The sequence below is a fragment of the Sebastes fasciatus genome, chromosome 7, assembly GCF_043250625.1.
Source record: "Sebastes fasciatus isolate fSebFas1 chromosome 7, fSebFas1.pri, whole genome shotgun sequence".
NCBI classification, from domain to species: Eukaryota; Metazoa; Chordata; class Actinopteri; order Perciformes; family Sebastidae; genus Sebastes; species Sebastes fasciatus.
Genome location: NC_133801.1, coordinates 19,461,283 through 19,485,496, shown reverse-complemented (window position 1 = coordinate 19,485,496; position 24,214 = coordinate 19,461,283). Strand labels below are relative to the sequence as shown.

The window sequence follows — 24,214 nt, the reverse complement described above, 5'->3', positions numbered from 1 at the left end:
TGAGAAAAGGAGCCCACATACTTTAAAATAATATCAATTAAATCTGAAATATTGCCAGAAGAGCCACCAGGTAGCAGGTTTGAGACTTTTTGTGACCTGACTGAGTGTTGCTGGCTCACAGCAACCTGACCCCGCCAGAGTCTAGGCCACTGGGAGGGAGACAGTCTGTAGAGGAGAGAAACCCAATCGGCCACCTCTTTCTGGTTCACAAAATAGGCCTCAGAGAGGGAGGGAGGGAGGCGAGAGAGGAGAGGAGAATTACTGATCGGCTGGAAGGAAAGGAGTTTGTGAAGAAGAGGCAGGAGGTCAGTGAAACTCAATCTGCTGCACCTCAGGCGTGCGACCACAGAGGGGAGAGTGAAGAGACAGACACATAGAAATGTGTCAGCTGTCTTGTCAGGCAGAGATAAAAACAGACAAGTGAGTGAGACATTTTTACGACCGGCTGTATGTTCAGGGCCACTTAACCTCTTTTTATGCACAGCAGCCCGACCCCCAGGCTTAGCATCAATAAATAAACAACCACTCTGCTGCTCGCTCTCTGCATGGTCAGTAATTATACCCAACTATTGGAAAAAACGGACACCAGACCCCATGGAAAAGTGCTCTCTGTCAGTCATTTCACTTTCAATGAAACCTCAACCACAAAATGTATATGTGGTGCCTTCTCACAATACATTTTATCATAACGTTTCTGTCTACTTTCAAATACTCAGACTGGAAGATGCCTATTTGATGAAAGATGACATCTATAAATCAACACTTTACTGTAACTCGTTAATGCTGCAGCACTGTCTTTAAGTATGAAGTGACTTATGGATACCCCAGTAACAAGCTGCTTTACCCTGGACCCACAGATGTTACGCTTTGCAATTACAGAAAGGCAAACAGACCATAACACTGCAGACAAAGCTCCAACACACTACACCAAGGGTCATTTAAGAACAGGCTAGCAGTGACACACAAAATACTGTATGTAATATATAGTGTCAAAAATATGGTTAGTTGAGTTATCATTATTTGTAATAATTTTAGTAGTATTAGTAATAGTAGTTTTTATTTGATTTATTTATTATTCTATTTAATTTTCTTTTTCTAAATTAATGTTTTCTTTTAAATTATGCAATTCTTTGGGTTAATAATATCCAACGTATAACTTTGATCACAAAAATATGGCTAATTTGCAAAAAATATCTGAATTATAATATGGTATATTAAAGTTTCATATTAAACCATACTTACAACAAAGTCTACCAGAGGGAAAATATACAACATTTCGCAAATAAGTTAATTAAGTGAATGAAAAGAAGCACAGATAGTTATTTTTTTCCTCCCTGCTATCAATTAAAACTAAAATCGTTGTTTTTACAACTTCTTATCTCCAGATGGCATCTCAGCTGCTCACACACTAGTGTAATATCCTGTTGTCAGTTATGGTTCTAGTGAAATACAGAGTAGACAATGAAGATGTGCAACACAAAGGAAACCAGAGCTCCAGGGTAAATGGAACGGAGACAGTCTGAAACAAAGAGACCAAAACAACAGACAGACACATAGCCGTGATGACAAGAGCCTCCCGGCTCCATCACATCAAAACAAACTGACTCACATTTGGATTCATTTGGGTGCTGAATTTGTTCTGACCCCTCTGACTTTGAAATAGAAATCAATGATTCCAAAACAAAAGGATTGTTGCTTTTGGAGTCCGTCCATTCATTTAAGGCAGGATTACTGTGCAGCAACAATAATCCTGCCTTTCCGAGTAGTTTCCACACTACATTTGTTTAGAAAACATATTTTTCGGTTGTTTGTCTCACAGTCCACCTTTCCCAAATTTAACCCCCTGTATCAATCAGCCCTGAGGTATGTCACTAATTCTGGTTTCAGGACCCATCATTGTACCTTATACAGCATGCAGAGGTTATAACATTGGTTCATTTTAGTCTATAAGATCATCCCTGGCAAATGTCCTACTTACTTAAACCGGAAGTTTTCTATTTCTCCAAAACAGTTATAATATTAGGTCACATAAATGGCTTCAGTTTAAAGTGCCTTCTATCAGTGCAGAAGCACAAAACAAAACAAAGTCAAACACATGACCAACATGCTGCCCTGTTAATGCACTTTATGATGTAATGTAGTTTGTCGTACCTATTGTTGCTGTCGTGATTCAATGTTGTTGTCTTGTTATGTGTTGGATGCTGCTCTTTGACCCTGTCTTGGCTAGGTCTAACTTGTAAAAGAGGGTTTAATCTCAATGTGACTTTCTAGTTAAATATAGGTTATATATTATAACCATCCACAACTTTACAAAATGCATGCACTTGTCTAACAATGAATATGCCATTTAAACACAGAAGCACAGGCCCTGTGACATTGATGGTGGAGTGAGATGACATGACAGGTTGACATAAAACCAAAATGCCTTTTTTTTCTTGACAAAAAACAACCCTGACCTCTTTTATCTGGATGTTTTGATGCAGCAGAGCCTTTTCATCTTTTTGCACTGAGCTTTTTCAGCTACCGATGCATATAAAAAGTTACTTTAGTGACATTTACTCCTTGAAGAAAATGTGAAAACAGACAACACAGAGTACAACTACAGGATGACGATATGAAAGGTGAACATTAACAGCGTCACACATGACAAATGGTGGTTCAACCTTTACTACCTCTATGTGTTAAAATTGGAAACAATATAATTGGTATCAGGAGCTGATGGATTTAAAGACTTACAAAGCCGCTGTCCATTATGTGATGTGCACCATGGACCAAGGCAAAAAGTGATTTTCTTCTTTGTTTCAGTGTGAGTTTGCTATTTCACACATTCCCATCTGTTGTCCAGGTGAAGGACCTCACAATTATCTATAATTAGCTGCTGCTGCCTGGTCTCTGACTTAGTCAATAGACAGGATATGAGGGGCTGCTGTGCACAGCTGCAGCCAAGGCACTATTTCATTTTAGAAAGCTATTTTACTCCATTCAAACCTGGATTCACAGACTGAGCAACATGAGATACAGTGAGAGGAAAGGTGCAATGTATGAAAGAGTAGAAGACACATGATTGTAGCAAAACTGACATCAGGACAATGAATGAAGTGGAAAATGACTGAAGTGTAATCCTGAATTTTGGACATTAACAAAATTTTATTTTAAATGTTATACATAAAACTTTAGTTTTTTGTTCCTTTTTTTAAAATTCAGCTAAACAAATATTTATATATTGTATATTTTATAAAAAGAAAACATTTCAAACGTTTTTAAATATTAATATTTCTTATTTACAATTCAAAACAGTACAGGAAATAATAACAGTAACAATGCAATTTCAATCATAAAAATGTTACAAAACATATTTTTTTTTTGTTTCCGTTTGAAAATCGGCAAGCTGATATTTCCAGAACGTTAGCGAGGGTACAAAGAAGCAATGTGGAGCTGCTCTACATTCAAACAGGAACGGAGGTGCGTTCAACTCTTCGGATGCTTCGTTAGTTTTAAAAAAAACTGTAATCCAATTTTTTTTTCACATTAGTCATCTTACAAGATCTCTTGAGATACTTTTAACTGATATTCCAAGGGAAAAAAAATTGTAAAAACATCATCAAAATGCACCAGAGAGCTACAGTATATGTTATGTATATAGCTGAACGCACCTCGAGCTCAGTAAGGTCACTGTTCTCTAAAGGGACTGGGTTGTGGAGAGAAGGCTGTGTGCATGTGAACATATGCACTGTGTGTATTTGTTTGTGAGTGTGTCTGTCAGTATGTAAGCACGGCGGGGGGATCCATACGACATGGATCGAGTCTCTAAAACCAAAACAAACAGTAGCTAACAGTCCAGCTGAGCAGCCTGGCCTCTACTGCAGATAGTCAACGTTCAACGACAGGACTACAGACTATCACGACCACAGTCTACACACTTCTTCCCTTGTTTTCTCTACACTCACCGTCAGTCACAGTTCCACTAACCTGCTGCTCCTTGCAGCAGGAAACAACTACAGTCAGAAACAAGCAAAATGAGCCACTTTTTTTTAGGCTCAAACTGGAACTCCAAAGCCATTTATGGGGAAAAAAAAAATGTCCTCCCTGGCACAAAGGATTTCTTGAGTCTATTGGCCGTTCAGTAGGCGCTGTGTCGTTCCGTTCCGGGTTGTCTTGTGTGAGGAATCTGGACAAGAGCAAGAATAAAAAAAGCTTGCATTGGAACAGGAAAATTGAAAAGGAGATCTAGTATCGAGACTTCGGCTCTTGGATAGATTGGCTGACATATGGGAGAAACATGAAGCAAGTAGCGAGGTGACAAGATGTCTTTTATGAGGGAATATGACGACATGACATACCGGTCTTAGAAAGAGTGGACAGAAAGCTGTTATAGAGAGATGAGGTACCGGCAGCAAGAACACTTTTTTGTAGCTGTAATGAGAGGAAAAGTTGGAAAAGATGTAGAGGAAGTAAAAACAGAAGCTGGTGTGACATGAAAATGCCTCATAAAAACAATGCATAGGAAGAGATGATGCTCATTATGCCATGCAAATGAATAGAAAAAAAAATAAAATGTGGTAATAACATAAGTCTGGACACTCATTGGTCCGTTCATAGCGAGACCTGTTCATTCATGATGCCGGACAGCTCAGTCAGCATGTCCCGGTAGTGAGCTCTCATCTCCTCCTGGTACTCCAGCTGGTCCTCCTTGATCAGACGCTCATTCACATCCAAAGCCTGACCGCACGCTTCTGCAAACTGCCTGCAGGGGGCAAACACATGTTTTACTGATTATTAATCATGTCATTGAACCTGACCTTTAATGATCTGGGTGAGGATTTTTTTCCAAGAACACTGTCAAAAACTATTTACATAATTTTCTGAATAAACATAAACAGGTTTGATGGGTGCTTTTTATACTTTGAAGAAGATTGTTACATTTATAAATCCTAGTGTGCAATAGGTCCAACAATCAAATAGGAACTGAACTTTATGAAGGTTGTCTAGTTTTTTTTTCTTCTCAATAAATCCCTTTTATTAACATATATTTGACAAAGTTTGACTAACTGTAAGATTAGTCATTATTACATCCTTCACCTTGACCTTTAATCATCTGGGTAAGAATCTTTATCTTAAAAATTGTCAAACATTGTGAAAATGTATTAATCTGTAATAACTATTTGGTGTTGATTTGTGTTTATTCACAATTAAAATGGATGTAGCTCTAAAACAAGCATTTAAGACTATATAAATATATAAATTGGGCATGATGGGTGTGAGCAATTAAACACTGGCATAATGATGCTTGTTTACAACTGCACTCTCTGTCAAGATGACAGTTTTTCAGATTTGTTTCACTATTTCCTTTCCTTTAATTTCTTATTAGATTGGATTTTATTGAAATTTTGATTTCCTAGTTGAGTTTAAAAAAAAAAAAAAAGATTTGTATTCACATTTTGTGGTATGTTTTTATAAAATATGCTGTTTTATCAGCAGGGTTTCCGATGCAACTTGATCTAGGGAACTACAGATGTGTTGAACTGCATTTCCCATGTGCAATAACAGGACATACAATACAAATTTTGAGTCTTATTATAAGGTGTTGAATTGTATTATTGATGTTCATAGACACTGCAATGCTATGAACAAACTGAACTGTGCATTGAATCCTACCTGAAGATCTCCTTTAGCAGTTTGACCTGGTTGTCGGGGTATTTCTTGGCATTCTTCTCCTCTAAAAATGCCCTGGCGTAGGCCATGGGCCCTGCATTCACCTGGAGAAGGGACGATCAGGTGAGACAAAACAAAGCACACAAATTCACCCAGAAATCTGTACTTTGGAGGAATCCCCACCTTGACACTGACGCTGCCCTGCAGCTTCAGCTGCAGCCGGATCATGTCCACCTCCTCCATGTTGCACAGCTGGTTGAGCTCGGAGACTTTACGTGACATCTCGTCGATGGCTACCTCAATCGGGTTCATTTCTGTGCTCTGCTGCTCCACCACCTGGATACGCTTCTTTAGGTACGGGAAGTTGGAAGTTGCTGAAGAGAGAGAAATAAAAAAAACACCAGTAAGACCAACTCTACGTTAAAGTTTCCTGTAAGGTGTTTTTTTTTTCTTCACTGGGGGGAAAAGTGGTGAACAAATACTTACTGGTCAATATGGTGCGTCTCTTGCACTGCTCCTCCACGTCTCCATGTTTCTTTCCAGACAGAGTGAACGGCGTCTCGAACACAAAGCGGTTGATGTTGTGATGTCTCTCGAAATCCGTCCTTTTGTCCTGTTGCTCTTTCTCGTCAAAGAAGGGCACCACGTACGTCACCTGAACGTAGGCGAACTTGGGGTCCAGGTCTTTATGATTTACCTGTTTTCAAAGAATGTTAAAGCAAGAAATAGTGAAATTATGTCCACAAATTCACCAATAACTTCAAGGCAAATCATTCAGTTTTAATGTCTTAAAAAGTAACTTAAATAGGCAAAATTCTGTCACCTACCTTATTGGAGTCCTGGATCATCTTGACATTATCGGCTCCAAACTTGTCTGAGTAGAGTTTGAGTAATCTCTGGGAGATTTCCGACAGCCCCGTCAGCTTTGGCTCTTTGTAGATGAACTCTTTGCTCTCCTCCTCCTCAAAGAAACCCTACCAGAACACACACACACGCACACACATGCACACACTAATTAGCGAAGCCGATTACATGCATGTGTGGTAGTTTGTGTGTATGCAATGCAAGTTTAATATTTAGATGTTGCTTTTCCAAACTGTATACATGTCAGTGTGATTATATGTTGCCCCCTGGTGGATTCTTGAGTCACTGGTTGTACACACAGGCCATAACACGTGTTAAGTTCCCTAAGCGTTAAGTTCTGGATGGGAGAGTTTGGAGGTCATATTCAAAGCAGCATTGGAGGCAAATGTCAAAAGGTGAATGAGGTAAGGTTTATTAAACAGTTATCTTCCTGTCCACTGTGGCTGTTTGACACCAGCTCTTCTTAATGTTTAGAGGGGAAACAACTTCATCATTGGAGATTACGGGAAGTAAAATGGACCACAGCAAGCTTGACACAAACCCTTCAAAAGGGTGAGGGCAGCAGATGTTAATCGTGGTAGAAGGAGGAGAAGAGAGGTAAAAGTGGTTAGCACTGAGGAAAATGGAAAATCAAAGACATACACAACTTACCGCAATCTTGATATAGAATATAATAAAAAAAAGGAAGAAAAGAGCAGACAGTGAAATTAAGGACACTGACTCAGTAAAATAAATCTGGTGTCGTTATCTTTCCGTGCCTCACTGACGAGACATTGCGTCTCTCTCCTCCTTTTATAACAATAGTGAGAAGATTTCATATTCTCATTATCGGCTTCTCAAATCCTTTCTTCACTTCAGCAGAGCTCTGAAATCCCTGCGTGGAAATATGATCCCCTCATTAGCAAATAGGAAACTGTGTCAAGGATCCAGGTTCTTAAAAAACAAACCCGATCTGCTCAGCATCTTCTTCACACAGATAAAGCCAGGGATTCAAAGATAATTCACCTGCGTATATCAAATATGTTTTTACCATTTCTAAAGAATTAGTTCACCTAAAGTACAAGAAACATTTTCTGCAATTACCCTCGGTGGCATCTAGCAATGCAACTAGTTTTGTTTGTTTTGTTTTGCAGAGACACAGAGATCTTTTTGTCTTCCTACTGGACAAGTGCATTTATTTGTTTGGTATACAGAAACACTGAATACTAAATTCTGTCTGTCAAATCTGTTGCTCTGCTGCGGCATAAGCAATGTGCGTGTACATACGTTCCCATGTAAGAGTGTACTGTCTGCAGTACTGAAGTGGTGGCTCACCTGTCCATAGAAAGCTACACGGTAGTAGCGACCGAAGAGCCGCTTCTCCGAGTTCACCACCTCAGTCACCTTCAGGTAGGAGCGATGGATGTCGTAGTACAGCTCTGACAGCCTCTGTGGTCACACACCAACACGCACGTAAGGTCAAACTGAGCTCAATATGCACACACACAAAGAGTGGAGGGGTTAACAGGTACCTTAAAATCCCTTCTCTTTTCAAAGACAGCAATCACAGGTTTGTTGATGTCAGCGATGAGCTCGTATCTCTCTGATTTCCACAGGTAGTCCACACACAGCTCCAGCTGCTCCACCAGAGTGTCCTACACACACAGACACAGCACAGCAAGAAGCATGTTAGAGAGAAAGACCGCAATGGGACATTAATAAATTGAACAGGGATATTCTGAAACTTGCAATAATGGTTATGATCATGAAATGCTACTTTGTTTCATTTGTGAAGCTCTTGTTTACCACGCTGTTCAGTCAGAATCAAAGGCTAACACTGACCTCAGTATAGGGCGTGTCTTGTGTACCAGCGTCTTCCTTCATGGCTCCCTCCTCCTTGACGTTGGGGCTGATGCACATAAACGCTGCCCAGCCCATAGAGAACGACGCTGGGGTTTCAAACAAGTGAAAGTGACACATCAAGACAGGTTAGCAAGTAAAAAAAAAGATATCAACTTACCCTACGGTTATGTTCAGCTTGTTAACATACAGACACACAAACATTCTTGTATCAAAATACAAGATGTAAGGCACGTCAGCATTCCTCACACGTCGTGCCATTTTTGCAGACTAAATCAAAAATGTGTTCAAATTGTGAGCGTGCTTCATATCAAACCTCAGTGACACTGAACATCTCATCCAGTGAGACTTGAGTGAAGGACAGTGAGGGTCAAACAGGGACAGTAAGTCAGTTAAGGGATAATGCCTGACGAGGTGTTTTACTAGCAGGATTCAAAGTCAATAACTTTGCATACGGTTGAAAAACAGTAAATATAACTGACCGTATGTTTAACAACAAGACTAGCTATCTATCTAGCCATGTCATTGTCCCCAGATCAGTATCAAAAGTTTCACGAACAAATGAGAGGTCATGTGAACTGTCAGCCTATTGTTATACTCTGTTGTAAATAAGATTCAGATGTTTTTTTTATAGCCAGTGCATTCATTTAGAACGGTGAACAGACAGTTTCCCTGGAACTACTTAGTAGGTGTACATTATCAGGAATTAATGGACACCCTGCAGCCAATCAGAATCGAGTATTCACCCAGACCATGGTATAATTAGTGATAACCTGACATGATCTAATATCGTTAAGGCAAGAACAGAGGTCATCAAAATATTTAACTGCAGAATATAATACACAGTGCAGAAACCTTATCCAACACCGGAGTGGTGAGGATTTGAACTGGCGACCTTCAATCCAAACCATGTCCACCTGTCAACACCGTCCACTCAGTTGTTTTAAACATTGTCAGTGCACACCCACTCCCTCCCACACTCCCTCGTCTCTCCATCCATATTTTGTGAACTTCCAACCCCACCACCCAGCGGGCCCCAGGCGCACACACTCACTGTCTTGATCTCGGGAGGTAGTTAGTAAGGAGCTACAGTTAAAGACAGGGCTTTCTTCAGGGGACACACTGGACATCCTGGCCTTGTCAGCTCTCCAGTAGCCTGTTTGGTAGGAGGGGAGGAGGAGGACGAGGTTTACAAAATCCAACTTGCTTTTGCCTTTTATGCTCAAGGACAAAGCTCACGAATCAGCTGAGCTGCTTGCATGCTGTGCTGGCTATCAGCACACAGGCTCAGTGCATTAGAAAAGATGCCTGACAGCGAAAGATAGACACATGCTGCAGTCTAAATGAGGAAGCACACGTAAGAACAAAAAGCTTTGCAGATAGAGGGACATGCAGCACAGCGAAATGCGTAGACATCAATCTCTATTCCTACTAGAAGTCGTGAATGGGAAGGGTATCTGGATGCAAAGACAAATCTATACAACTAGTTGGCAATCCATCTTTATTCCCCCATAAGTTCCTAATTAATCTCCCCCACACAAAGACACACTCCAGCGTGCTCACTTTCAAGCATACACATCAACCCCCATGATGAGATGAAGGACTGATGCCTGAAAGTTTAAGTAGTAATTTGCAGAAAGTTGCGACGACCATGTTAGCAGAGAGAAAGAGAGGTTGGCTGATTGACAGAAAGGTGGCTGTGATCGGACAATCCATGTCTGCAAAGATGCACACCTTAGCAGCAATACGTGAACACACGCAAACCATGCTGCAAAGTCAAAAGCAGCAGCATTTGTGCACTGACCTCTCCTCTTCAGCGATTCAGCAATCAGGGCTGAGATGTGGATGTAGCACATGGCGGCCTGATGGGAAAGTTAAGACACATTACCATCAAATTTAATTCATACTTCATTTAAAAAAAAAGAAAAAAAAGGCATTTTTTTGAAGTTTCTGAAACATTTATAACCTCTGAGAGATCGCCGTTGCGGACGTGAACCTTAGCCATGCTCTCCAGCCAGGTGCACCGAAGCTCGGGGGTGCTGGCGTAGGAGTTGGCCAGACTGTACTGAAGATCCACCAGCATCTCTGGATCCTTCTCGTGCTCCTTCATTTGGGCTGTGGCCATCAGGACCGTCCGGATCCGTTTGGTCAGGTCCTTCACCTCAGCAGGGAATGGAGTGTTCTGCAGAAACAGTATTATGAACATTCATTATCTGAAGTACAAAAGTATAATTAACTACTACTATACATCCTACTCGATGATAATAAAGCTGTGATATATAACCTTAGAACCTGCTCTACCTTGAGTGGTGCATCTCCGTTGGCAAAGTTATTGATGATAGCCAGGGACTGCTGAAACCTCGAGCCTCCGATGCCAGCGTCTGCTATTAGCTGGCTCACAGCCTTGATAACCTGAAATGGAAAGAGGAGTAAAGGGTGAGGACAATGTCATGAATCGACCAACCGCGATTCACAATACTAAAATGATATCTGGGCTCACTGACCTGCAGGTGTGAGCGGACTATTGACTTGCCCTTGGTGAACTCAAAGTTTTTTCTCATGAAGAAATACAGCAGGGCAGCTGCCTCCGTTTGGGTGGAGCTGGAGCGATGGTTACAGCACTTGAGGATCTCGTAGCACAGACAGCCACACAGGTCTGCCTTACCCTGGAAGAATGCATTGGGGAACTACATGTACAGAGAGAGATGAAGATGAAACCACACATGAAGAGAAACAATTTGAATCCTCACTTAGACATTGTATGTTTACATGGAGCTCGCTGGACCTTTTGTACAAAGAGCCTGAGTCCAGCGAAGATGTGCCGTAGAGTGGCAGTTGATTGGTTGATCTGAAAGAAGAGCAAGTAGGTGTCCAGCACCTTCTTCATCAGTACATTTTGTCCTTCGTCCAGCAACAGCTGCTTCTGTGTGGATGGATGAGAGAAGAAAAGCACATTTTACTGTCAAAGTTTCAACAGGCAGCTTTTTTTTTCTAAATGAAAGGCAGTTTTCTTCGCCACCAGGTGACAGTAGAGTAGCACTGGCTTTTACAATGTGCAATAAATATGTGCTTGATTTACATTGCAATTAATTCTGGAGCCTACTCATCCACAAAAATTTTATTTGGACAAAAAAGTTTGTAGATTTTATTTTGTTCACCAGAATAATGGTGGCAGATATGACAATTAATTTTTTGTTTATGTTTTTGAAGAAACAGAAATAAAAATCTGATTTGAAAACTCCCTGTTCAGTTTTATAGTAACAAAAGCCAAAATGTAACATTATTATTTGATTTTTGACAAGGAGTGTATTACGGAGAAATAGAGCCAGAGGAATAGGAAATAAGTGTGATTATACAACCTTTAAAAATGGTGCAAAAGCCATACATTTAAACAGATTTGTACATGCAATTTTCAAATCCAAAAACTGAGCCCAGAGCTCAGATTTAACCTCATAATATTAATGAAACATTATTTTATAAGCATTTATACTGTCATTTTCAAGAAATATTTGTATTTAATTCATATTTATACTATAATTGCAGTTATATTTAACACACTTAATAGATCCCACTTCTCAGCATTTTGTATTTACTTATTTGCACTGTGGTTATATGTTATATATTGTTTGTCTTTAATGCACATATTTTTACATGTTTTCTTATAATCTCATTTCTTATTCTATCATTTACTTATATTTCTCTACATATATTGTGTTATATATTGTAGAATTATGTACATAATTTCCATGTTACTTACCCCTTTATTTCTATTTTCTTACATTTCTTTATGTTTATATAAGAGCAACTGCAACGTCCCAATTTCCCCCCGGAGCTCAATAAAGTATTCTGATTTTGAGTGAAATAGATTCCCCTTAAGAAAAGAAAATAGATGACACACTAGTAAGTGAGTGGTGTGAACTGCAGTTTCAGACCTTGTGATGGTGAACAAAGAGCTCCAGTACGTCCAGCACAGTGAGGGACACCTCTGTGGACAAGTTTGCCTCGATGTCTGTAGGACTCAGGGTGTCCCCATCCTGAATATTCCCATCTGGAAACATAATCAGATATGATTAACTCAAATCCATCTCAGTAACTTTACATTCATCTCGGCCAAAATGTGTGTGTGTGTGTGTTACAGTACCTGTCTCCATCATCTGCAGCAGCTTGGGGTTGGTGAGAGCATTCTTGGCCCTGATGATGGGCATGGTTTGGGATCGAGCGTGCCGGTGACCTTCCCCCCCAGATGACGCCATCCTGGAGGCAACAGCAGGGATCAGCAGTTGGTGTCAATAACACATTTTATCTGATACTTGTTTAAATTACACTGCAGTAAATGTACTACTGAACCGTAGGTCAAACCTCTATATAGATTTTGCACATTTTTAGTAGGCAGGTAAATATAAATGGCGTCCATGTCCCGAGGACATGCTGTTATTGGGAGTCTATTAATAACACATGGGAGTACAGAGACAAATTACACCAAACACCGCGGGTATGAGGAGGGGCATGCTGAGAACACAGTTACAGTTACAGTACATGGAAACACACGGTGGTCACATCAATGATGAATATACACAGGACAAGAATGTATTTAACTAAAGTGTTGTTGTAGGTTGTATTCAAATAGTCTGGAGTTTCTTGCTATTGAACCAATCACCAGACATCTTTTAGCATTAAAAGAACAATGTCAGTAACCAAAGACTCTTTAAATAGTTTTACTCAGTGTTTTCCTGGTGGAGGGTGGTTACCATTGTGGGAAGAGGCTTGAGGACTGGGAGGGGTGGTTAGAGCCCTTCAGGGTGCCATTGGCCTGGGTGGACTGGGCCAGCTTTACTGCCGCTGCTAGCTTCCTGTTCACGAGCCAATCACATCAAAGCTAGCATTAGTTAGTTTAGTTGAGAGCGTCATTGTTTAGTGTCCATCAGTAGTCAGTTATATTACCTATAATGTGTGACATGCTAATAGTTGAGCATGCCTGCAATCAATATGGACATTATAGTGTAAATGTAAACACTTTGCAATACTATATTAGTGACCATGTTGTATGTTTTTTAGCAACTAGGTCACATTGTATTCCTGTAAGGCTGAAAGCATACAGGATCTCCAATTTGACCTTGGCGTGATGAGAGCGGCTAAAGTCAGAGAGAAAGATTATAAAGAGGGAGGTCAGCCAGATGGAAAGGTTAGTGGCGTAGCAGAGTCAATGGTTTTAGTTTGCCATTAGTAGACTATCGTGTAAATGTTATATCAACTCTTGGGAGAGTGTTAGTGGAGAGTATAGAGGCTGGAGCACAGCGTTAACAGTGGACAGCGAGGAGACAAGGGTGTGTAGATGTGATGAAACGAATAGACAGTTAAGCTGCGCCGCAAATCAGCTTAGTTGCAAACAGATGTTTAACGTATCATGTTCTCATGATGCTTAAATGAAGCTCGAATCGGCCAGTCTACACAGAGCACATGGTGCCTCGGCCAGCCAAAAGAAAGAGGACACAACTACTGTGTAAGCCAATCAACGCAGCTGCCTCAGAGCTCATTATAAGCAGCAGGTGGAGTCCAGCCAGTCATGAAGCAGCAGGGCGTGGAGAGATAGAGAGGGCTACGAGGTCGACATGCAACATCAATGAGGCAAATGTTTTTACAGCATGTAAAGAGCAAAACAAAACTAACATGCATGAATAATACGGCATAATACAGAGAGGGTTACTTGATGCAACAGGACATCAATAAATGTGCAGTCACACTGACAGCTGCAGCATGCACAGAGGGGGAGGGGCACTGTGGTGGAGAGACTACAACAGCAAGGTCGAACATGGAGAAAACATAACAGTTCATCGTCATTGGTTTGTGTCATGTAGTGTGTGTTGTGCATGTGCATGAGTGTGTGTTTGTATCTTAGCTAAAGTCTAAAATGTGGCTTAAATAAAGGAAGTGAGGGCTCCCTGCACGAACACAGACAGAAACAGGATAAATTAAAGGAATTTCTGAGATTAAACTGCAGCACTGGCTACCTTAAAGGCCCTGACAACCTATTTTCTCAATCAGCTTCTGAGTGTTGGAACCATACAAGAGCAATAGACTGTCTATAAAGATGGACGACATGACAGCTCCGCCAAAAGTGAAGCCAAAACATCTCAATCGCCCCCTGGTGGCTGGCTGCAGTATAGGTCATAAATCCCGCCTCCTCCATATTAGCGGATGGGACATGGGCCAAAAATTAAAGTACACATTAAATAATTTTTTTCACAAAGATGGTTTCTGTCATTTTAGGATGTTTTTATCACGCTGATGTTTGTTCAAATGTTCATTTCTTCCGATAAGTTTGGTTTTAATTAGTTATTTGATGCTACAAAAAGGGGCTGAGACGTCATGATTGAAAGCTGTGATTGACAGCTGCTCAAAGTAGTTGCGGCGCCGGAGGCTCGGGAATTGAACGAGAGAGGAGATGTAACTTTAACTTTCCATAACTGTAATAGAACATGATCATAAATGTAGTCTAGTTGTGTCTTTCTAGCAAAACATTTGGAACAGTTTTGGTTATTTGACATTATAGGTTTCTGTAAAACGGTGATGTCACATACATCCATGCACCAATCAGGATTGAGCAACATTTGAACCAAACTGATGACAGGTGTGGAGTTGTTTGCTTATGTTGCCAGGCTACTGTAAAATCAAATTTGATAATATCTCAGGTTTCTTTTTTCTGACTGTAGGGAAATTTGAAAGTTTTCAGCAGGGGCTTCAATGACTGATTGTAGCCGGATAGGCTGGCTGACTGACTGTCCTCCTATAGCTCGCTGGCTGGCTACACACTGCTAGTGTAATTCATCTCTCCTAAACTTTAATGGGTGCCCACACTGACTCAGCCAGGCATCAAAGAGCTAACAGAGAGAGAGACACTGAGACAGACACAGGCGTAAGACTGTGAATCCCCCCATGGCCTGGTATTACAGACGAATGTTAAGTAGCTAGCAGCCCCAGACGGGCTCGACTGCGTCTGAGAGCGCTAGCGAGGCTTCCAGCTATCTTTATTCTGTTAATGCCTCCACACACAGTAAAGCAGTGTGCTCTCCCAGCCTTTTGTTGGCTTACATCTCAGCATCTTATTGCTGAAAGGAAAAAGAGAGTTAATTTAATTAGCTGGGAGGAACCAGAAGATGGAGGAGTCTGGCGGTGCCAATGGCTCAGCTCCACTAAGCGCACACACACACACACATGATAACAACCCCCATCCTGTGCTTGCCAACTACTACAGTACAATATCCAGCAGTGCTTTTCTCTCAACAAGCGAGATCCAGGAGTTCCCCCTCCCCCTCTCTTCCTTTTCTTCCCCCCCTTTACCTCTTCCCCTCTTGAAGTTCATCCCTGAGCGTGCACATGCATACAGAACACATATTAGTATTTCTGCCTGACTGTGTCTGATTCATTTATTTGTGTGTGTTCGCACCCATGTCTGTGTGTGAGTGGCTACATTGTGCATTTGTGTGTGTGTGTGCATGATTATATGTATTCTGCGGGTGGGGGTGTTACAACCTTTGGCTGCGGAATGTATGTTGAGTTAATAAGCTGTTTCCATATACGCAGCATTGTAATAAATGCATGTGACCTGGCAGCGAGGAGCGTGCACTCACCTGGCTATGTGGCGTTTTCCGAGGAACCTGAAGTGCTGAAGACACAGCCTGTGGAAAGGGAGAAATGCAATAATATCTTGGGTGACGGTTTGCTTGTTTTTATGTGTTTTGTAAGTTAAGAACACAGGACAAACGAAGTGCATGTGATCAAACTGAGTTGCAGCAAAGTCTAGATGCTGACACAAACAGGAAACAGGCAGTTAATTAACTGCACTGTTCGGTGGAGAGGGAGCTCTCGTTGGAATTACAGTCTGTTTTTCTTCTCTCTCTCTCTCTCTCTCTTGCTGTGTCATTACTTTCATCTGTTCCCTTCTGGCTACATTATTCTCCTCTCATTCTCCTGTCCCCCATCCCCTGTCTGTTTCTCTCTGTGCACAGTATCACTAGTCAGCCTAAAAGGAGACGTGGTAATACTCGTGCCATGAAAAAAAGAAGAGCACTTACTCCAGGATGTTAAAGAAGTCTGAGATCTCCTGGTGAATGGCCCGGTGCCAGTAGGACACCAGCACATCTGGAAACAGGAAGCAAAAGACATCATATCACATATCAAGGCATATTACCAGACAAGAGCCAAAGCAAATTTTCATAAAGTCAGTATTGTTATGCTGAAGTTGTATTGGAGTGATTGAAACAGGCAAGGGTCAAAAAGTTACTAATAAATCATGTTTTAAAGGTGCTAAATGCGAGATTGGGAGCATTTCTATTGCCTCCACATGGCTCTCAACATGGCGACAGCTAAGCTAGTGGCTTATAGCTAACAGTGCTAACAGTGAAATTAACGGCAACAGTGCTGACAGAGCTAACAGTGTTAACCTGGGGGGGAACAAGAGGGTGGGCGCTACGCTTCGGCAAGGGCGCCACTGTTTGGGACGGCGTTATTAGCTGTAACCGCCGTATGAGAGCAGCGCAGAGTGGTGGCTGTGAGCTAGCCAGTGGGGCACACTCACATGTAAGAACATGCACTAAAAGCAAGCACGGCCAGCCCGGCGATGTCAACAAAGCACGAAGAAGCTCGGATTACAACACACACAGAGGGAGAGCGACTTCATTCTCTGCTCAGGTAGATATTACTCCTTTATATCTTTACATAGTTGTTTGATGCTCTATTAATACTCTGGATATCGAATAAAGCGCCTTTAAACTACAAAAAAAATGCAGATATATTGTGTTTGCTGTAATAGAATAATTCAATAAAGGGAAAAACAAAACTATTGTCTAAATCTTCTGGGCCTCTGTTGATCACATGTAGTATAGAAGTAATATAATAACCCATAACATAGCATTTACAAACACAATTCAACAAAGCTCTGGACCGGACTGTGTGAATCCTCTGTATACATGTTTGTATCATTTCTTACCCTCAGATATGGTTTTCATTATGTGCAAAAAGCACATGAGGAGACTGCGTGTCTCCGCCTGGTCCAGTTTGTCACAGCGAGAACCGTAGCCGATGAGGGACTGCGGCCGTGCAAACTGAGGAGAAACATCCAGAGGGAATACAGTCAGAGATACTGTTAGTATTGTGGACACTGAGGTCGTTTCCTCAGTGTTTTCTTATGCGAATATGTGGCTTTTAGCAACCTGGAGGGAAACTTAAGATATAATGGGTATTTTACAAGCTGATGTTGTATTTTCAGATTCAATTGTACTACTTTCAGGCCAACATGAATAAAGGTTTCAGCAGGTCCCTGCCAAAATTTTATTTTTATAGGATATGTGGAGACAGTTTGAAAACATAATTTATACCTTCATGTTGGGGAACTAAATTTACAGAGTATATGACCAGACAGTTAACTTTGTAAATGAAATATGAGAAATATAATTCTTTATTTTAATTAAAAGATCTTCTTTTTTGGTGTCTAGCCAAAATGATCTAAGAGTGGTGGTAGCGGGGGCTGCAGTATTTCTTCTTTTTAAGTATTATTTGTCCATTTCTTTGCCTTTATTACATAGATAGTATAAAGAAATCACAGGAAGTGAGGAGAGAGAGAGAGATGGGGGACGACGTGCAACAAAGGTCCAAGACCACCAGGACGCCCCAAGTCAAGCTTCTTTAGCTGGTATTAGAGTAGTGTACTGAGTCCACTTGTTCACCATCAGTGGTCTAAATAGAAGCCAATGGACGTCTGTTTTCTGCATACTCCTCTTTCAGAAATCCATATATAATGTAGACTTTATTATGAATGACTCACAATGAGGAAGATGCACAGTATATATCAAACACACACAATAAATGTATCTAAACGATTTAAGTTCTTTCGACAGATCTGCTTGCCACTCCTCTGTCAGAGTAAAAAATACAGACGTGTCATAACACAGGAGGTGATGTGTGTTTGACTCTTCTCTTTTCTCACCTTCTCACATCCGTCCATCTTCTCACTGTTCCTGTCACTGTTGCTAGGGTTGGAGTCCACGCTGATCAGAGAACCCCGAGAGTCGGCCTGGTTACCCATGGCAACTGCCAAAGATGAGAAGGCTGGTGGAGGGGGAGAAGGGGGGGAGGGGGTGTCAGCATCAATGTCCTCATTCACACCTTTTTATACAGACACTGGAAATAGACAGACAGCTACATACAAGCATGTGATGCCCTTTTACCTGTGATGGAGTTCAGCACTTCTTTGGAAAAGGAGGCATCTACAGAGTTGCCATGGCGAGTAACAGGAATCACCCCTCCGACCCCTCCTGCCACTACTCCTCCTACACTGAGGTCGTCACGAGAGCCCTGGTGGGGGTGCAGACAGGGGAGAAGACACATTTAAACCATCTGAGTCTTATTCATTTATAATCCAGGCTATTATTTCTATAAGTTATAAGAATGAGAATTGCAAAGATTTCAGACGCAACTTTATAACAGCATCCATGAAGGCAAACAACACAAGTTTCATGCAGTTTTCTTATTAAAAAGATATATTTAACTGAAATGATCCAATTTACTTATTTCATAATGAAAGTAAACACTCAAAGTTTAATATTAAGTTATATAATATTAATGTTTTCATATAATCGTCTGTACTTCCAGCTCAATTTGCAGGATGATTCATGTACAGTATTCATGACAAATTTGTTTACAGTGTGGTGGAAATCAAATGGAAGAGGACAGACCGAGACAGAAAGACAACATGTACAGTATCCAGCAATACTTTATGTAGTATTCCTGCAGTCACTATCTGCAAACCTATAACATCTAAGGATGAGAGCCTCTGCTGCAAAGAATGGTACAAACATTTGTCCAGTTGAAGAAGAAGTAAAGTAAGCTGTTGTCAAATTAAATCTACATCTCTGAAATCATTGAGATTCAGTAGGTAACATGTTGTCATAACCTATGAAAATAAGACCAATGTTATGTACCTTCAAACACTGCAGTAATGTATGACATTGCACACAGCCAATCAATCATTTCATCTTTCATCTGGACTCTTACTTGGTCACTAGAAGTGAAGTAGATGGGGAAGAGGTCCCTGAGGAAGAATCGAGGCATGTTGTCCAGGATCAGGCCGTACAAAGGCAGGTAGAGAGATGCAATTCTGGCCTGCTTTTCCTGTAAGGGCAACCAATGAAAGGGGGTGTGGCATTTAAAAGATTTGTGCATGTTGTTCTACATCCAGTGGCATCTAACTATAAAGCAAGGAATCACTGTCTGCCTGTGGGTTACATGCATATCTCAAGAACCGTTCATTCGATCGACTTCACACGTGTTGAGTGTATTGCGGGGGACCCAAGGACGTGCAGTGTCTAATTTATTCTTAATATTAATAAACTTTGAATAAACAAGCACACAGCACTCTGTGCAGCAGCGGGGGCGGCGGGGCTTTAGGGCTCTGTAGACTGAGACAAGCATGTCGTCTGCAGCGGGCAGACCGCGGTACGCGCTCTGAACGGGCACGAGCCCCCGACAACGCTGCAAACAGCAATACCAGGAGGCTACCGGTAGCCATGCAGTCAGACCGTTCCGAATGGGCACGAGCTCCAAACGGCAGTGGCTCATTGATGGCAGTTGACTTTACAACCAAACACTCTTCCCTGGAGTCGGATAGCCAACTGGAAGCAAAATCGGGAATCGGGAGTGGTGTGTTTTTCCGCCATGAGTAAGACTGTGTTTCCCCAGTGTAAGACATGATACTAATTTAAAACACTAATAACGTTACCGCCAGCAAAATACTTTACCTCGGCTACATGAATCCATGCTCTACATTAAAACGGCAGTGATTATGTCAAAGCAAGCGACTAATACACCTATATGGAAATTACTTCCGCTAAGTGTATTTCACTGATGTTTTTGATCAGGAGTAACCGCGACCTGGGTGAGTTTCCCATTAACCAGAGTGTATTTCACTGATGTTTTTGACCGTGACTAGCGGCGACTTGGGTGTGTGACGCAACTATGTCACGGCAGGTGTATTGCTCAGGACCGAAGGAAGCGCAGTGTCGAGTGTGAAGTTGTTTGGATGAGCGGTTCTTGAGAAAGCTGCAAGCGGCAACACCACAGGCCAAGCATCCAGCCCGTTCTGAACAGGCATATGTTTTCAACGGGTACTGCTCTAGTTATCTTGTAATACACCAACAAATCGAAATACTGTTTGATGTAGAAAGCTAGTAATGATACATTTAATATGTTTTGCAAAGTCCTCTTACACCCTGGCAAAACTTATGATAAAAATCTCAACAGTCTATTACATAACATTTAATATGTCCTGCCAAGTGGCCTTTTATGAAACATGATTTTCCTTTTATTTGGCACACATTTGCTTTTTGTCTTGACTACAGCTCTGCTGTTGTGATGTGGTTGGCGGTATTTGGTTCTGTTTAACAGAGAGCAGATTACTGACTCGATCTGATCTGGACACCTCCCAGCATCCATTAGAACATCGTCTCTGCCGCTCGCAGCTGCTACGAACAATCCCATGTCAGCGTGTATGTGTGAGTCACACAAAAAGAATTTCTACTGTGAGCTTGTGACTCATTAGTTCATGCTTTTTAGTGTCCTCCCGTGTAAACATGCGTTGTGGCTACCTTGGTGGCGTAGCGTGCATCCAGAGAGTGTTTAGCCATCAGAGTCTTCAGGGTGGCCAAGGCTAGGTGTCTCAGGTCCTGCTCGTCCTGGAGCGCCAGCCCCAGTTCCCGTAGCAACAGGCCGGTCAGGAAGTGCTTCCTGCAGAACTCTCCGGTCAGGTTGTACTCGGGCACGGACACTGAGGAGAGAGCGTAAAAGATTCACACTTTAAACTGAGCTGCACATGATTTAAATAATGCTTGTACCAATATTTACTTTCCATCAGGGAGTTAATTAATCCGTTTCTGAATAAAAATCTGGTTACAGTGAGCAAATAATGTGACAAGCCAGTTTCCCATGAATTTCATTATCATCATACCACTGTAGCACACACACACAACATTACAAAGGAATGAGTTAACATATTTACCATGAGAGCTTTGTGGCTCTGGGGATGAATGGTCTGATATGGACAAACAGTCAGAGGGAATGACAGGAAGAGAAAGAGAGAAAGACAGAGTGTTAATAGACAAATGAGAGTGAGAGCTACTCGATGTATGATAGTTACCACACTGAACTACAGGGTACGACTCACTCGGGCTCTTACCTGCGATGCGAGCGGAGGGTAACGGCAGGCTCAGAGGAATGTAGTGCTCGTGGTTGCACACCTCTCTCAAGAATTCAAATTTCCGCTCACACAAGACCTATCAGACACAAAAACAAGATATTATTGCATTGTGTATACGTGTCTAGTTGCACATGGAACCTTCATTTAATTCCAGTTATTGTTACCTTGCTGTCAGTAGCAGTGATCATGTTTATGTAGTTGCTAATCAGTTTGAATGTGAAGCCTCGGTCCATGAGAGTAAAGCAACGCTGCAGAGAGACAGACAGAGACATCAGCTAATAAAACAGTGAGAGACATAAATTTTGCAGACTGTTAATACAGTTTTAATACAGTTTACACACTTTATGTTGAACATTATACTTTAAATCCACGAGACAACACATTTTGCTCCCACCTTGACATAGATCCCAACAAACCAAATGTGGGACAAAGACTATGTTTGTGTGGGACAATGTGGGACACATTACCCGAGGCTGAGAGGTAGTCTACAATTTTGAGGAACAAGGGATAAAAATGCTGTGCAGTCCCTCGTAAAGTGGGACACCTGGTCATCCTACCTTGACAAAAGCTGCCACAGCTAAGTTGGCACAGCGCGTCTCTTCTGCCAGGTCTTTGTTTTTCCAGAAGATGTGTTCGGACACCGTCTCCACCAGCGTCTCCACGCGGTTCAGGTAGGATGAGGGGAAACGCTGGGGCCTCGGAAGCTGTGGGGACAAGGAGCCAGCATAACAGAATCATGCACTGTGTCCCAGGTCATATTATACAAATGCAAAGGAGCTATACTGAACCAAGAATAAGAAGAGGCTAAACAACTTGATGTTTTCAGGAATGGGAGACCCCAGGGGCCAAAAGAGTGTGCCGCCTTACCTTTACTTTGTCAGCGTCGACCAGATGTTGGGCCATGGACTTGACAATCAGCTCAAAGAAGAACCAGGAGAACTGAAATGAGGAGACGTCAAAGCAAGGTCAACCTCGCTCCAATATTTATCCGTCTAATCCGCTCCAGCATGGAAACAGCAGATTGATTTTGTTTTAGAGTTTTGCACTGATTTACTTTCCTTTAGGACCTTAGAGGCATAAACAACAGTTTCCATAATTAAAAATAATAAAAGCTTTCCATTTTAGAATAAATAAACATAAGAGTGGAAATGAGGAGAGAGACAAACCTTCAGGACATTCCTGACAGCTGCCTGCTCATTGCTCTTCAGGTCAAAGGTCATCCCCTTAGCCAGCTCCTCATGAACTGTCCTGAAGCCGTGGGCCTCTGACTTAAACACAAACTACACACAGGGAGAAGGGAAAAGGAGTCGGTCAAAAAGCTGAATACTAACAATTCTTTTCATTATCGATTCAACAGAGATCCCCGCCCAGATGCCAGGTGTGTTGCAGTTCATGTTCTTAACTAGAGCTGCAGCGATTAGTCGATTAAGTGATTGATAAATCCAGTGAAAGGAACTTAATTGGCAACTGTTTTGATAAACGTTAAAGTCGCTTTTCAAGCAAAAATGCCCCAAAAATCTGATATTTCCTGGTTCTCAAATGAGAGAATTTGCTGCCTTTCTTTGTTTTACATTATAGTAAATTTCATATTTTGGGGTTTTGGACGGTTTGTCAAGACATTTAATGGCATGCTGGAGAATATTGTGATGATCATTTTTCAGTGTTTTTGGATGTTTCATAGAGCAGAGGATTAACTGATTTATTGAGAAAGTATAGAGTAGATTTAGTGATAATGGAAATAATTTGAGCTGCAACGATTAATCGATTAGTCAATAACTATTTTGATAATTGATTAATTGGTTTGAGTATTTTTCTAAGAAAAAAAAAATCAGAAATCCCTGATTCTAACTTCTTAAATGTGAATATATTCTGGTTTCTCTACTCCTCTATGACAGTAAACGGACTATCTTTGAGTTGTGGACAAAACAAGACATTTTAGGATGTCATCTTGGGATTTAGGAAACACTGATCAACATTTTTCACCATTTACTGATATTTTATGGAACAAATCTGCCCAATCTGCTGATTATTTTCTTGATCAATTGATTCATCAATGGTCTATAAAATGTTTAAATGTGACCTACACAATTTCCTACAGCCCAAGGTGATGTCTTAACATGTCGTTTTGTGTGCGACCAACAAACCAAAACCCCAAACCATTCAGGTTATAATGGAAAGCAGCAAATCCTCACAATTGGGGAGCTGGAACTAGAGAATGTAAAGCTTAAACAACTAATGGATTACCAAAATACTTGTATCACAAATACTGTAGATGCATATGGACAAAAACACTTGAAAGAAAGCAAATAAAATATTTTCCGTTTGGACGTGTAAGGTTTGATTCATATTATATTCCTGCATACTACTCAATTCATGCTACAGTGAATTGAACCTCCTCTCTTTCCTCTCCTCATTGAACACACACACACACACACACACACACACACACACACACACACACACACTCAGCAGTTTAAATTGGGCACCACTACTACTGAGTATCATGCCAATCTGTTACTATGGCAACCCTGGTTCCATTAGCCGTGCGGGTCCTCTCCTCTCTTCCCCTCCCATCGTTCGTCTTTGCCACTGCCTCTCCAGGCGCTGCAGTTT

The 24,214-nt window shown here is 41.4% G+C and overlaps 1 protein-coding gene across 11 annotated transcripts in view; it reads right to left on the bottom strand.

Annotated features, from left to right (window-relative positions):
- Positions 1-3,492: 3,492 nt before the first annotated feature.
- The window catches only part of dock10 (dedicator of cytokinesis 10), a 71,654-nt gene continuing 50,932 nt past the window's right edge, over positions 3,493-24,214 (bottom strand). For 6 of the 11 annotated variants that reach the window (XM_074642053.1, XM_074642052.1, XM_074642048.1 and 3 more), the window contains exons 26-56: positions 22,768-22,881; positions 22,469-22,540; positions 22,159-22,305; positions 21,766-21,849; positions 21,581-21,677; positions 21,404-21,436; positions 20,994-21,172; positions 19,405-19,521; positions 18,579-18,705; positions 18,338-18,459; positions 17,342-17,456; positions 16,428-16,494; positions 15,984-16,031; positions 13,104-13,205; positions 12,497-12,609; positions 12,288-12,403; positions 11,141-11,278; positions 10,860-11,042; positions 10,657-10,767; positions 10,322-10,537; positions 10,160-10,217; positions 9,410-9,511; positions 8,338-8,444; positions 8,028-8,150; positions 7,831-7,944; positions 6,480-6,626; positions 6,139-6,349; positions 5,836-6,026; positions 5,656-5,756; positions 4,606-4,744; positions 3,493-4,168 (exon numbers count right to left, since the gene is read on the bottom strand). In XM_074642053.1, coding sequence (XP_074498154.1) covers positions 4,121-4,168; positions 4,606-4,744; positions 5,656-5,756; positions 5,836-6,026; positions 6,139-6,349; positions 6,480-6,626; positions 7,831-7,944; positions 8,028-8,150; positions 8,338-8,444; positions 9,410-9,511; positions 10,160-10,217; positions 10,322-10,537; positions 10,657-10,767; positions 10,860-11,042; positions 11,141-11,278; positions 12,288-12,403; positions 12,497-12,609; positions 13,104-13,205; positions 15,984-16,031; positions 16,428-16,494; positions 17,342-17,456; positions 18,338-18,459; positions 18,579-18,705; positions 19,405-19,521; positions 20,994-21,172; positions 21,404-21,436; positions 21,581-21,677; positions 21,766-21,849; positions 22,159-22,305; positions 22,469-22,540; positions 22,768-22,881 — 3,642 coding nt within the window. In that variant the 3' untranslated portion in view covers positions 3,493-4,120. Of the gene's footprint in view, positions 4,169-4,340; positions 4,414-4,605; positions 4,745-5,655; positions 5,757-5,835; positions 6,027-6,138; positions 6,350-6,479; positions 6,627-7,830; positions 7,945-8,027; positions 8,151-8,337; positions 8,445-9,409; positions 9,512-10,159; positions 10,218-10,321; positions 10,538-10,656; positions 10,768-10,859; positions 11,043-11,140; positions 11,279-12,287; positions 12,404-12,496; positions 12,610-13,103; positions 13,206-15,983; positions 16,032-16,427; positions 16,495-17,341; positions 17,457-18,337; positions 18,460-18,578; positions 18,706-19,404; positions 19,522-20,993; positions 21,173-21,403; positions 21,437-21,580; positions 21,678-21,765; positions 21,850-22,158; positions 22,306-22,468; positions 22,541-22,767; positions 22,882-24,214 lie in introns of all 11 variants that reach the window. The other 5 variants (XM_074642057.1, XM_074642059.1, XM_074642058.1 and 2 more) reach the window with 4 other exon arrangements.